Raw genomic sequence first — 13,849 nt, forward strand, 5'->3', positions numbered from 1 at the left:
CATTGAATGGTCTTGGCACTCTTGTTGAAAGTTAACTGACCACAGATGTGAGAGTTGATTTCTGGGCTCTCAGTTCTATTCCACTGGTCTCTATGTCTGCTTATGGCAGTGCCACACTCTTAACTAATGTAACTTTGTAGTAAGTTTTGAAATTATGATGTATGAGTTCTCCAACTTTGAATTTTTTTTCCAAGATTGTTTTGGCTATTTGGGGTCCCTTGAGATTCCATTTGAATTTCATGATGGGTTTTTCTATTTCTCCAAAAACCACCATTGGCATTTTGATAGCAGGTACATTGAATCTGTAGATAGCTTTGTGTAGTATTGTCATAACAACATTAAGTCTTTCAATACACGAACATGGGATGTCTTACTATTTATTTAAGTTTTTCTTAATTTCTTCCAGCAATGTTTTGTGGTTTTCGTTGTGATAACTCTTGAGCCTCCTCAAATTTATTCCTATTTTATTCTTTTGGATGCTGTTATAAATAGAATTGTTTTCTTAATTTCATTTTCAGATTGTTCATTGCTAATGTATAGAAATACAACTGATTTTTTTTTTTTGTGAGGGAGATCAGCCCTGAGCTAACATCCGTGCTAATCCTCCTGTTTTTGCTGAGGAAGACCGGCTCTGAGCTAACATCTATTGCCAATCCTCCTCCTTTTTTTCTTCCCCAAAGCCCCAGTAGATAGTTGTATGTCATAGCTGCACATCCTTCTAGTTGCTGTATGTGGGACGTGGCCTCAGCATGGCTGGAGAAGCGGTGCGTCGGTGCGTGCCCGGGCTCCGAACCCCGGGCCGCCAGTAGCGGAGCGTGCACACTTAACTGCTAAGCCAGCGGGCTGGCCCAAAATACAACTGATTTTTGCGTGTTGATTTTATATCCTGTAACTTTGCTCTATTATTAGCTCTAACTTTTTTTATGGATTCTTTAGAGTTTTCTACACATGAGTTCATGTCATCTGTGAATAGAAATACTTTACTTCTTCCTTTTCAATTGGGATGTCTTCTATTTCCTTTTCTTGCCTAATGCTTTGACAAAAACTCCTAATAATTTATTGAATATCAGTGGCAAAAGCAGTCATCCATGTCTTGTTACTGAAGCTTCCTACTCCGTTATTTTTCATGACATCATTGTGAATTTTAAGAAGATAATGGGATTTTATGTCTTGAATGAGATTTTAAGTTTTTGAAGTATAATAATTTTATAGACCAAAAAATTTATTTCATCATCTGTCCTAAAAATGAAACCCAGTGATTATCTTTTCAATGAAATGTTGTTTTGTGAGACATTCATTTAAAGCTTGGTCATAAAGTAAAATGTCACTTCTGTAAATACTTTGGTAGTAAATGAAAAGTCAAATTACTGATCATCCATATGTAGTACTCTGTAGAGTACATCCTGTAAAGAAGTCAAAGACAGATTCCTGACCTTCGAGACACTTATGTACTTGGGAAAACTAGAGAAAATATATGTTTTGAGGGTCAGAATTATGTCTTCAAAACAATGTTGCATTTCCACTCAAGAGACTGGTCTTTAAGTCTTAATAATACCTCACAACTCAAGTCATTTATCTTTCCATGTAGCAATTGCTGGGAGATTTGTTTTTTTCTGCTTGTTTTTGTTATTAGTTGAAAATGGTAGCTCTTCTAGTCTAGATTATACTGAATTCAATTATGACATATGTTTAAAAATATTATTTTATGGATAGTCTTCAGCAACTTTAAATTTTCTGCAAATTGGAATCTTTTGTTATGTCTTGCACTTCTTTACCACCACCACTCCCACCTCCCCTGAAGAAACTTTTTCTATTAGAATTAGAAGTTTAATAGTACTGTATAGTGCTATATATATTCTTCTGGGGTCGGGGGAGAGGGGAGAGGGATTCACTTTGAACATAAGCTTTTTCATTTATTTCGAAGTCCAGCTGGGGATGGTAATAGAAAGTTGTACATCACTTAAAAATTTTCAAGTGTTTATTTTTTGTGTATGTGTTAGGCCTCAAGAAAGGAGAACTGGATATGAACAGTTTCACCCAGGCCCATCCCCAGTGGATCATGATTCACTGGAATCCAAGCGACCACGTCTGGAGCAGGTTTCTGATTCCCATTTCCAGCGTGTCAGTGCTGCGGTCTTACCTTTAGTGCACACGCTGCCAGAAGGGTTGAGGTCTTCTGCAGATGCTAAGAAGGTAAATATTTGTTCTCTTACCCTGTGGAGTTGTTGGCCTGTAATGTTTATTTAGCCATGTTCAGGCACAGCGCCTAAAAGAAAGTCCATTTACGCTGGTCTCTAAAGGTTAGTGCTATGGAAAAGTAAAAATTTTGTTAAACAAAACTAGAAACCACAGACTTAGTGCTCAAGACTTTTCAAGTCAGTACTTTTGACTTTTTGGTAAATGAACACAATGTGAGGACTGCTATAAAGAAAAATTGCTGTTGAATAACTCTCAAGCATTTTGTGCTGGCTTGCTGGGCTTATAAAATGTGGTCAGAGGTACTCAAGACTGCCACAGTTTGTTAAATTTAAATTAAATTTTAAATAATCCCCTAAAGTCAGTTGCAATTTATTAATTTGCTACATGGGAAAAAACACATTTTAGGTAAGGTTTAACTGTGCTTATAATTTTTATGAAGAAAAAAAATTTTTTTCTAATTTATGTATAAAATATTCTTTAGAAAACTTGGAAATACTGAGGAAAATAGTTACCTGTAATTCTGTATCTTGGAGATAACTATTTTTAATTTGTAGCTATATCTTGTGATGTGTCAAACAATGTGTATTGTCAATTTATGAGAAGGTTTTATTAAGATCAAACTTCTTTTCCTTTTGTGTTTATTGTTATTTGCTTTTCTTTTGTGAAATGCATGTTTGTGTATTATGTCCTTAATTTGTGGCTGAGTTTATCTTTTTTAACTGCGTATTTTGCTTATCATTAAATCTGCAGATTAGGAAGTACCTGGCACTTAGTAGGTACTGAATATTTGTTTTTGGAAGAATAAACTAATTCTTTAAAACTCCTAAGAGACAAGTGTTAACTCTTTTATTGTCTGTTAATATCTCTTACACCTTCCTCCCCTTTTTCTTTTCAAATCTCTTTCTCATAAAGTTTATTTACCATTATGGCTAATTGCCTTTCCACCCTGATGTCAGATAAATAAGTACCCACATATTTCCTTTGAGTTTTTATGCAGTGAAAAGTGATTTAAAAGATAGTGAATATGTCTGCAATTTATTTTCAAATAGTTCAGCCAAAAAAGAAAAAAGATAGCTGTGTGCATATATATATAGAGAGAGAGAAAGCAAATATAGCAAAATGTTAACAACTAATGAATCTAGATGAAGGATAAATGAGTATTGATTGTACTGTTCTTTCAACTTTTATGTAAATTTGAAAATTTTCAAAATAATAAGTTGGGTGGAGAAAAGCTCTTTGTGATAAGCTAGAAATCAGCTAAACTTCTGGGATTTTTGAGACCTGTCTCACCATGTGAAATATGTGTATTATTAGTCTATGGGTTTATAAGACATGTTTTGCAGCATTAAAAAAAAGAAAGAAAAAAACATAGTGAATAAAAATCTTCTTCCAAGGCTGAATAAATTACCACAAATGTAGTTTATAGCTATAGAATTTTTTAGCAAAAAGGGATCTTAAAAGCTCATTCATTAGAATGTGACACGTTGGATCATAGTACAACCTATTTCCATTTTATAGTAGAGGAAACAGATGTTAACAAAAATTGTGACCTAGTTAGTGCCTCCTGAGTTGGAATGAAAACCCCTGATCCCTTGTCCTGCTTTTTTTCCCCTGAGTTGTAAAGTATGACTTTTTTTTTAGAATAAGTAGAGATTTTGAAAGAATTAGCATTTGTTCATTTTTTTTAAATGTTGTTAAATCCAGGTATATCATTTATAGAAGAATTAGATAAGCGTGAAGGAAAAAGTTGCTTACAGTCTCATCAGTTAGAAATCATTAACTTTTTGATATTTATTCTTCCTTATTCGGGTGAATATACATATATTTTTTTTGTGAGGTGATCAGCCCTGTGCTAACATCTGCCAATCCTCCTCTTTTTTTGCTGAGGAAGACTGGCCCTGGGCTAACATCCCTGCCTATCTTCCTCCACTTTATATGGGACACCGCCACAGCATGGCTTGCCAAGCAGTGCGTCAGTGCACGCCCCTGATCCAAACTGGCGAACCCCGGGCCGCCGCAGTGGAGCGCGCGCACTTAACTGCTTGTGCCACCGGGCAGGCCCCTCGGGTGAATATTTTAATGTGCTCACTTTGTACACTGTGTATAACTTTGTTTTTGCTTAAATATACACGAACTTCTTTGTATCAATAAATTTACAACTGTATTTTTAGTGGTTACTTAGTATTCCACACAGGGATATAAAGTAATTTATTTAATTGTCACACATGTAGGTTACTTTGTTCATTAGAACAATGATGTATGTTCTTTAGTCTGATTTTCTTTTTGGCATATGTTCTTCTTTATTTCCTTAAGGTAAATTTCTATTAGTATAATTTTTTTTTTTTTGTGAGGAAGATCAGTCCTGAGCTAACATCCATGCCAATCCTCCTCTTTTTTTTGCTGAGGAAGATTGGCCCTGGGCTAACATCCGTGCCCATCTTCCTCCACTTTATATGGGATGCTGCCACAGCATGACCTGACAAGCGGTGCATTGGTGTGCGCCCAGGATCTGAACCTGGACCGCCAGCAGTAGAGTGCGCGCACTTAACCGCTATGCACCGGGGCCGGCCCCCCCTCTATTAGTGTAATTAATTATACACCAGAGTTGGCATGTTTTTAAGGCTTTCATGATTGTTTCCAGATTGTCCTGCAAAAGAGTAGGACCAATTCTTATTCCTGACAACAGTGTATGAGGGTGCCCAGTTCTTTTGTACCCTTGCTGATACCACATATTTACTGTTTTTACAAAAAAAACATTGTTGAGCCAGCCCTGATGGACTAGTGCTTAAAGTTCGGCGCTCTTACTGCTTCAGCGGCCCAGGTTCGTTTCCCGGTTGTGGGACACACCACCTGCCTGTCAGTTGCCGTGTTATGGTGGCGGCTCACATAGAAGAACTTGAAGGACTTAAAGCTAGCATACACAACCAAGCACTGGGGCTTTGGGGAGCAAAAACAAAAAGAGCAAGATTGGCAACAGAAGTTAGCTCAGGGTGAATCTTTCCCTGCAAAATAAATAAACAAATCATTGTTAATTTGATAATTTTTTAACTTGCAAAACAGAAGATTGTGTTTTTTTATTTTGATCCATCAGCCTTTTCTTTTTTTTAATATGTTTTACTGTTGGCTTTCCTAATTTAGGCCCAAGATAATGTGAATACCTTTTTTTGTTTGTTTGAGGCTCTTTGTGATTTGCTAATAAATGCCATATAAGTATTTGCTATTGTTTGGCTTTTATTGTGATATAAGATGTGAGGTAGAAATCTGCCTCTTTTAGATTAGCTATCAGGATGTTCCAACACAAGATTATAAGCTCCATAGAGGCGAGCGTCATGTCTGTTTTGTTCACCACTCTGCCTAGTGCCTGTCATTTAGTAGGCACTGAAGGAATTGTTTTTTTGTTAATTATTTAACTAGAAAGGAAGTCAGTGGAAAATACTGATATATAATAGTAGTCCTTAGGGCGTGCATCAGATCACCTGAGGAGCATTTTCAAAATCTGATGAATCAAAATATAATCTGTTTTGCTGTTATACATGTTCTGTAACACGTTTAGCTTTTTATATGCATATGGTAGGAGAATGACATGAATATAGCATAGAAGTCCTGGTGGTTCATAAATGATTTTTCTTTACATATTAATGTTTCAAAGCTCTCAGGATCAAGCTGTCTCATAATTAAAGAAATAGCCTTCATGATGTATGAAGACCTTACTTAAGGAGATTTGAAAATTCTGCATTTAGTCTTCATTTAGTGCAAATAGTAGCTGGCTTAGTAAATTCAAGAACTGCTCTACTTTTCACAGTGTTAAGTTATCTAGTGAAGATGTGAATGTTGAAAAGAAAGTGCAAAGACATTTTATCCTGTATTGTTTATTTTTAAAGATAGGTAAAGAAGGTTATACCCCAGATCTGATTTTTTATTTTGGTGTAACATACTGTTTTCTGTTGGAAGCAGATGACCTCAAGGATTTACATCTTAACAAAGGAAGCATGAGCTGCAGGGTTTAAAGCCACCAAAGATTGACTATAGGCTGAACGCAAATGATACTGGGGCTTTAACTGTATTATTACTTGTATTGGAGTTGTTATTGTTTTTGTTAATGCTCTGCTTACAAAGTTTTACAGGTTTTAAGAAATATATATTCCTTTGTCATGATTGCATTATTATTTCCCCAGAAATTATCTGTAGTCTCAGTAATGTTACCCTAAGGGCTGGTCAGCCTTAGCCACCTCATTCTGTATGGCTTTTAGGATCTTCAAAATAGTGAATGATACTTCTTAATTATAAAAGTGATATAAAATCAGTAGGGTTTGTATGTGTGTGCATGTATTTGTGTGTGTATGAAAATTGCTACTATAGGGCTCCCATATAGAGAAATAGCACACATGGCTCTGCTATGTTTTAAAACTGACTTTTTCAGTTAAGAGAATCTTGATGCTAACATTGGCTATCGGTGAAGAATAAATCGTTGTTCTTGATTTTCTTCTCTAAAGGATCCAGCATTTGGCAGCAAACATGAAGCTCCATCTTCTCCAATCTCTGGGCAACCATGTGGAGATGATCAAAATGCTTCACCTTCAAAACTTTCAAAGGAAGAATTAATACAGAGTATGGATCGTGTAGATCGAGAAATTGCGAAAGTAGAACAGCAGATCCTTAAACTGAAAAAGAAACAAGTAAGTGTACATTCAGATTTTACTGCTTAATATATTCTAACGAGTGTTTTTCTCCCTAAAGAAGATAATGTTGAATTTTCTATATTTTTCAACTTCAAATATGCCTTGTATATTTTTGACTTGCCTTTTTTTTCCGCCCTTAGTTTTGTTAGTTTCATCCATTCATTTCCTCTGCTGCATTGTCTGATAATATGATTATATCATTTGTCCTTTTATTTTTGATCTTATTGGATGGGCTGTTTCTAGTTTGTTGATATTCTGTACTGTGGTGCTATGTTTTTCATTCACATATAAACAGATTTTCTAGGGCATATGCCCAGGAATGTCATTGCCTGGCCTGAGAGTATGCACGTCTTTGAGTATACTGGATGATAGCAAATTTGCTAAAATGGCAGTACCATTTTACATTCTCACTGGCAGTATGTACAGGTTCCAGTTTGTGTATATCCTTGCTTTCACTTGATAGTTTTTTTTAGTTGGGTGTGAAATAGTTCTCACTGTGGTTTTAATTTGCATTTCCCTGATTAAGAATGAGACAGAAGTTATTTTCGTTTGTTTATGGGTTATTTGTGTATGTTACGTGGATTGTTATTTTATCATTTTCTTATTTTTAGTATTTCCTGAAGTCTCTTGTCAGTTGTGTGTATAGTGGATCTTTCCCAATTGGTGGTTTGTCATTTTGCTTTTTTAAGGGGGGAATTTCTTTTTTATTGAGATAAAAAACATTCGTATACCATAATATTCACCCTTTTAACGATTTTTATTTATTTTTTCCCCCCAAAGCCCCAGTAGATAGTTGTATGTCATAGCTGCACATCCTTCCAGTTGCTGCATGTGGGACGCAGCCTTAGCGTGGCCGGAGAAGCGGTGCGTCGGTGCGCCGGTGCGCACCGGGATCTGAACCCGGGCCGCCAGCAGCGGAGCGCCCGCACTTAACCGCTAAGCCACTGGGCCGGCCCCACCCTTTTAAAGTGTACAATTCAGTGGCTTTTAATGTATTCATAAAATTGTACAACTATCACCACTATATAATTCCAGAACATTTTTATCACTTCAAAAAGAAACCATATATCTATTAGCAGTTACTCTATTTCCCCCTCACCCCAGCCCCTGGCAACCACTAATCTATTCTCTGTCTGTATGGATTTGCTTATTCTGGACATTTCAGATAAGTAGATTCATATAATATGTGACCTTTTGTGTCTGGCTTCTGCTTTTTTCATTTAGCATGTTTTCAAGATCCATCCATGCTGTATCTTGTATCAGCACGTCATTGCTTTTTATGGCTGAATAAAATTCCATAGCATGAATATACTATGTTTTGTTAATCTGTTCATTAGTTGATGGACATTTGGGTTATGTTCACTTTTTGGTTGTTATGAGTAATGCTGCTGTGACATTCATGTACTAGTTTTTTTTGTGGACATATTTTTTCGTTTCTCTTGGACGTATATTTAGGAGTGGAATTGCCAGGGCATATGGTAAATCTCTGTTTAAATTTTTGGGGAACTGCCAAACTGTTTTCCAAAGCGGCTGTACCATTTTACATTCCTACCAGCAGTGTATGAGGGAGGGTTCCACTTTCTCTACTTCCTTGTCAACATTTGTTATTTTCTTTTTTTTAATAACCATCCTAGTAAATGTGAAATGGTATCTCATTGTGGTTTTGATTTACATTTCCTTAATGCTAATGATAAGCATCTTTCATTTGCTTATTAGCCACTTGTATATTTTCTTTAGAGAAATGTACATTCAGATCCTTTGCCCAGTGTTTAGTTGGGTTATTTGTCTTTTTATTGTTGAGTTATAAGAGTTCTTCATGTGTTCTGGATACTCAGATATATGATTTGCAGATATTTCCTCTCATTCTGTGGATTGTCTTTTCACTTTCCTGATAGTATACTTTGATGTACAAAAGTGTTTTTTTTCTCTTGTTTGATTCATTCAGATATTTATTGAGCAGCTAGGGAGATGCAAAAGTGATTTAAAATGTGGTCAAAGAGGTGAGTCAAATGCACAAGTAATAGAAAGCAAAGTATAAGGTTGACTGACTCACAGCAGTCAAATGAAGATGCTTTAGAAAATCAAGAGTGAGATTGCTTCCAGCCTGGAAGCAGGTGTGGGTGGGTGGCAAATCAGGAAAGGGGATTGAGATGAAAATAGAAGACTTTAGTCCGGATTGTTGGTGATACTCAGTATAGACTATATTTGTCTCTCCTTTTCCTATCTCCCCATCTTTGGGCTTAATTTACCAGGACTGTTCAATCTGCCTTTTCTAGAGTTGCCTGCATTTTTGCTTTAATGTTTTCTACAGAACTAGGTACTATCTGTGTTTTAGGAATTTTTTTCCTGTTTTTTGAAGGATTTTGACCTTATGATCTTGGTGTTGATGGTTTTGAGTCTTTTCCATTCTGGTTTGATTTTTGTGCTTTTTTGGCTGCAATATCTAGTATAGATTTCTTTACTGGCACTTTTTCTTCAGTTTTCTCATCATCATCTTTATGAGCAAGTTTTACTTTTTTCTGTGGAACCCCCTTACCACTTCCAGGTGCAGATCACTTTTCAGATGTACGTAGGAGTTTCACGTCCTCCTTTTCATCTTCTGAGTCTGCATCTTCCTCCGTAGCTACTAAGTGCTGTCCCTTAATATGTACAGGTCCTGAACCACATTTAGACCGCAGGTGGTGTTATTTCAAAGTCCCCGAGGGAAACCATTGGCTGTACAAATGTTTTCAAAGTTGCAGTGTTACTTTAATTGGACTGCCTTCATAATTCATTGCCTCTGCTTCAACAATGTGCAATTCATCCTTTGTACCAGCCCCAAACTGACTGTTCTTAAAGATAACTGGTGCTCATTTTCATCATTACCACTTTAAAGTGATAATCTTTGTTGGCCTTTAGTTCACAACTGAAAAGATAGTTCTGGGGCTTCGCGGGGGGCTCACGTCCATTTCCATTGAATCTTCCATGGGGTGGTGGCAGGCACTTAGGTGAGAGACAAGGCAGACGGAGATAAACGACTGTTGTAATGGAAAACAGCTGTGCAGGACCAAATCATACCAGGGCCCAAAGTTTTTAATTGTAATGAACTCTAATTTATTTTTCCTTTCATCCCGCTTGTGCTTTTGGTGTCATATCTAAGAAACCGTTGCATAATCCAGGGTTACAGAGATTTATACCTATGTTTTCTTCTTTGAATTTTATAGTTTTACATTTAGGTCTTTGAGCCTAATAGTGTTTTTTGGTGAACAGTATTTCTTTAGACTTTGTATGAGACTACCCTGGGGTCATTAAAATAGTTTATTATATTGTCTTTTTAAAAGTTACAGTTTTGCTTCTCACATTCTTCTTTTTTGTGTGTGAGGAAGATTGTCCCTGAGCTAACATCTATTGCCAATCTTCCTCTATTTTGTATGTGGGACGCTGCAACAGCATGGCTTGATGAACGATGTGTAGGTCCACACCCAGGATCCGAACCCGCGAACCCTGGGCTGCTGAAGTGGAGCGTGCGCATTTAACCAGTACGCCATTGGGCTGGCCCCTCATGTTATTCTTAATCTATCGGAAATTGATTTTTTTGTGTCTTCCTCAACATAGGGGTCAGCATTCATTTTTTTCCTATATGGATACTTAATTGAAAAGTTCATCTTTTTCCAACCGTTCTACAATTTTAGCTCTATTATAATTCAGGTTTGTATCTATATTGATTTCTGGGCTTTGGATTCTTATTTATTGGCCTCTTTTTGGTTTTGATGCAGAAATTCAATAGATAGTCTCCTAATTATTAGAGCTTTATAATAATTCTTTTTTTCCAGTAAGGCAAGCTCTACTTCTATAGGCATGTTTTAGCTATTTAAAGTTTTTTGCCATCTCATGTAACTCATAGGATCTCATTTTTTGGTTCTCTAAAACATCTTTCTGGAATTTTCATTGGAATCATATAGAATATGGAGATCAATTTGGGGAGAACGATATTTTTATGATACTGAGTCAGTTCATGAATATGGTATATCTGTCCATTTATTTAGGAGGTCTTTCATGTTTTATTACTCTCTGTTCATAAATATTTTATATGCCTGTGTTAGATTCAACTCTAGGTACTTTATATTTTTGAGGATGTTAATAATATTTTTTAAAAAATTATATTTTTCTAATTGTTGCATTAGATTCTTTTTATTTTATTTTTGTGTATGTGTGTGTATGAGGAAGATCAGCCCTGAGCTAACATCCATGCCAATCCTCCTCTTTTTGCTGAGGAAGACTGGCCCTGGGCTAACATCCGTGTCCATCTTCCTCCACTTTATATGGGAAGCCACCACAGCATGGCCTGACAAGTGGTGCCTTGGTGCGCACCCAGGATCCCAACCTGGGTTGCCAGCAGCGGAGCGCGCGCGCTTAACCACTATGCCACGGGGCCAGCCCCCGATTATTTTTTTTTAACATAGAGATCAGCAACATCCCTAAATTAGCCTTTTCATGCTAATTACTTATTTGTAGATTCTTTTGGGTTTTCTATGTAGGTCATGGTCATATCAACAGTAAAAAAAATGACAGTTTTGCTTCTTCCTTTCCAGTTCTTAAACCTTTTCCGTTTCTATTGCCATCTGGTTAAGAGTGCAACACATGTCAAAAGTGATTATTTTGTTGTTTTCTGCTTTTAAAGGAATGCCTTTCACTTTTTACCAATGATTATGTCAGTTTCTATAGACATCCTTCATCAGGTCGGGAAATTCCCTTCTATTCTAATGTGCTAAGAGTTTGAATCATGAAGAGATGTTGAATTTTATCAAATGCTTTTTCTGCATAAGTTTGCTGATCATATAATTTTTATCCTTTAATATATTAATATAATGAACTATAATAATTATTTTTCTAGTGTTAAATCACCTGTGGATTTCTGGGTTTAACTTAGTCATGATGTATTATCTATGTTTTATAAGTTGCTGGATTTGCTTTAACAATGTTTGTTTTGGGGTTTTTGTATGTTCTTATTTGTGAGAGAGGTTAGCCTGTGATTTTCTTTTCTTGTACTATTCTTGTCTGGTTTGGTAACATCATGCTAATATTATAACTTTTCTAAACTCTGAAATAGTTTGAGTAAGATTGTAATTATTTGTTCCTTGAGTGTTTGATAGAACTTGGTAAAAGCAGCTGGACTTCTAGTGGGTCTTTTTTGAGTGTGAGAGATTTTTAAAATTAGTGATTCAACTTTTTTTTTTTTTTAATTCAGTTCTATTTCTTCTGGAGATAATTTTTTTCCCTCATTTTTTGGAATATAATTGTATCTTCTGTATCATAAGTTTCTGCTTCTTACTTCCTTTCTTTCGCTTAATTCTCTTCTTTTATAACTTCTTAACACATTAATTTTTTAGTTTTTTTTTCCTTTTTTCCCTCTCTGCTTCTCTCTCTCACTACATTAGCTTCATTCAACAAGTTTTAATTTGTGATACTTTTTATTATCTGTTGTCGTTTCTTTTTTGACCCCTGTATCAATTAGAAGTGTTTTTTTTAATTTCTAGGTGTATAATTTTTTCTTGACTATTTTTGGTTATTTGATTTCTACCTTTATTGTGGCCAGAGAGTATGGTCTCTAATACCTAGTCTTTTGCAATTTTTGGTTATTGAATTTTGGCCTAGTATGTTTATCAGATTTCATAAAAATACTCTGGACATACTTGAGAAGAATGTGTATTTTTTACTTTTAAAAATCATCTCTGTCTTGTGTCGTTTTTGTCTGAAACTTATCAGTTAACCACTGTGATTTTGGATTTGTCTCTCTTAGTACTCAATTTTTTAAAAAATTGAGGTATAATTGACATACAACATTATATTAGTTTCAGGTGTACAACATAATGGTTAGATATTTGTGTATGTTGTGAAATGGTTAGATATTTGTATATGTTGTGAAGTGATCACTACTGTACATAGTTACAGAATTTTTTTTCTTGTAATGAGAACTTCTAAAGTCTACTCTCTTAGTAACTTTCAAATATGCAATACAGTATTTTTAACTACAGTAACCATGTTATACATTACGTCCCCATGATGTATTTATTTCATAATTGGAAAGTTTGTACCTTTTGACTCCCTTCACCCAACACCACCCCCTCCCCCCAGCCCCCTGCCTCTGGAAACAACCAGTCTGTTTTCTGCATCTATGAGCTTAGTATTTTGTTCTGTTTTGTTTTTTTAGATTCCACATATAAGTGAGATCATATGGTATTTGTCTTTCTCTGTCAGACTTATTTCATCTAGCATAATGCCCTCAAGGTCCATCCATATTGTTGCAAACAGCAAGATTTCATTTTTTTTTTTTATGGCTGAATAATATTCCATTGCATATATACACCACATTGTTTTATCCATTCATCCGTCCATGGAAACTTAGATTGTTTCCATGTCTTGGCTGTTGTAAATAATGCTGCAATGAACATGGGGAGTGCATGTGTCTTTTCGAGTTAGTGTTTTCATTTTCTTTAGATAAATACCCAGAAGTGGAATTGCTGGATCATATGGTAGTTCTGTGTTTAATTTTTTGAGGAACCTTCATGCTATTTTCCATAGTGGCTGCACCAATTTATATTCCCACTAACAGTGCATGAGTGTTCCCCTTTCTCCTTTTCTCCACATCCTCTCCAACACTTGTTATTTCTTGTCTTTTTGATATTAGCCATTCTAACAGGTGTGAGGTGATATCTTATTGTAGTTTTGATTTGCATTTCCCTGATGATTAGTGATCTTGAGCATCTTTTCATGTACCTGTTCGCCACCTGTATGTCTTCTTTGGAAGAATGCCTATTCAGGTCCTCTGCCCATTTTTTAATCAGATTGTTTGGTTTTTTGCTGTTGAGTTGTGTGAGTTCTTTATATATTTTGGATATTAACCCCTTATCAGATGTATGATTTGCAGATATTTTCTCCCACTTCTCAATTTTTTTTTTTTATTTATTTATTCTTTTCCCCCAAAGCCCCAG

The 13,849-nt window shown here is 35.7% G+C and overlaps 1 protein-coding gene and 1 pseudogene across 30 annotated transcripts in view; one reads left to right on the forward strand and one right to left on the reverse strand.

The window, feature by feature from the left end:
• NCOR1 (nuclear receptor corepressor 1) overlaps positions 1-13,849 on the forward strand; it is a 156,256-nt gene that overhangs the window by 35,605 nt on the left and 106,802 nt on the right. For all 30 annotated transcript variants that reach the window (XM_087440338.1, XM_087440351.1, XM_087440348.1 and 27 more), the window contains exons 4-5: positions 2,001-2,193; positions 6,693-6,875. In XM_087440338.1, the coding sequence (XP_087296464.1) occupies positions 2,001-2,193; positions 6,693-6,875 (376 nt within the window). The remainder of the gene's footprint in view (positions 1-2,000; positions 2,194-6,692; positions 6,876-13,849) is intronic.
• On the reverse strand, positions 9,137-9,844 carry LOC106802252 (nucleophosmin pseudogene; annotated as a pseudogene).

This window comes from Ceratotherium simum, chromosome 16, assembly GCF_057802395.1.
Source record: "Ceratotherium simum simum isolate JZ-2026a chromosome 16, ASM5780239v1, whole genome shotgun sequence".
In the NCBI taxonomy this organism is placed as follows: Eukaryota; Metazoa; Chordata; class Mammalia; order Perissodactyla; family Rhinocerotidae; genus Ceratotherium; species Ceratotherium simum.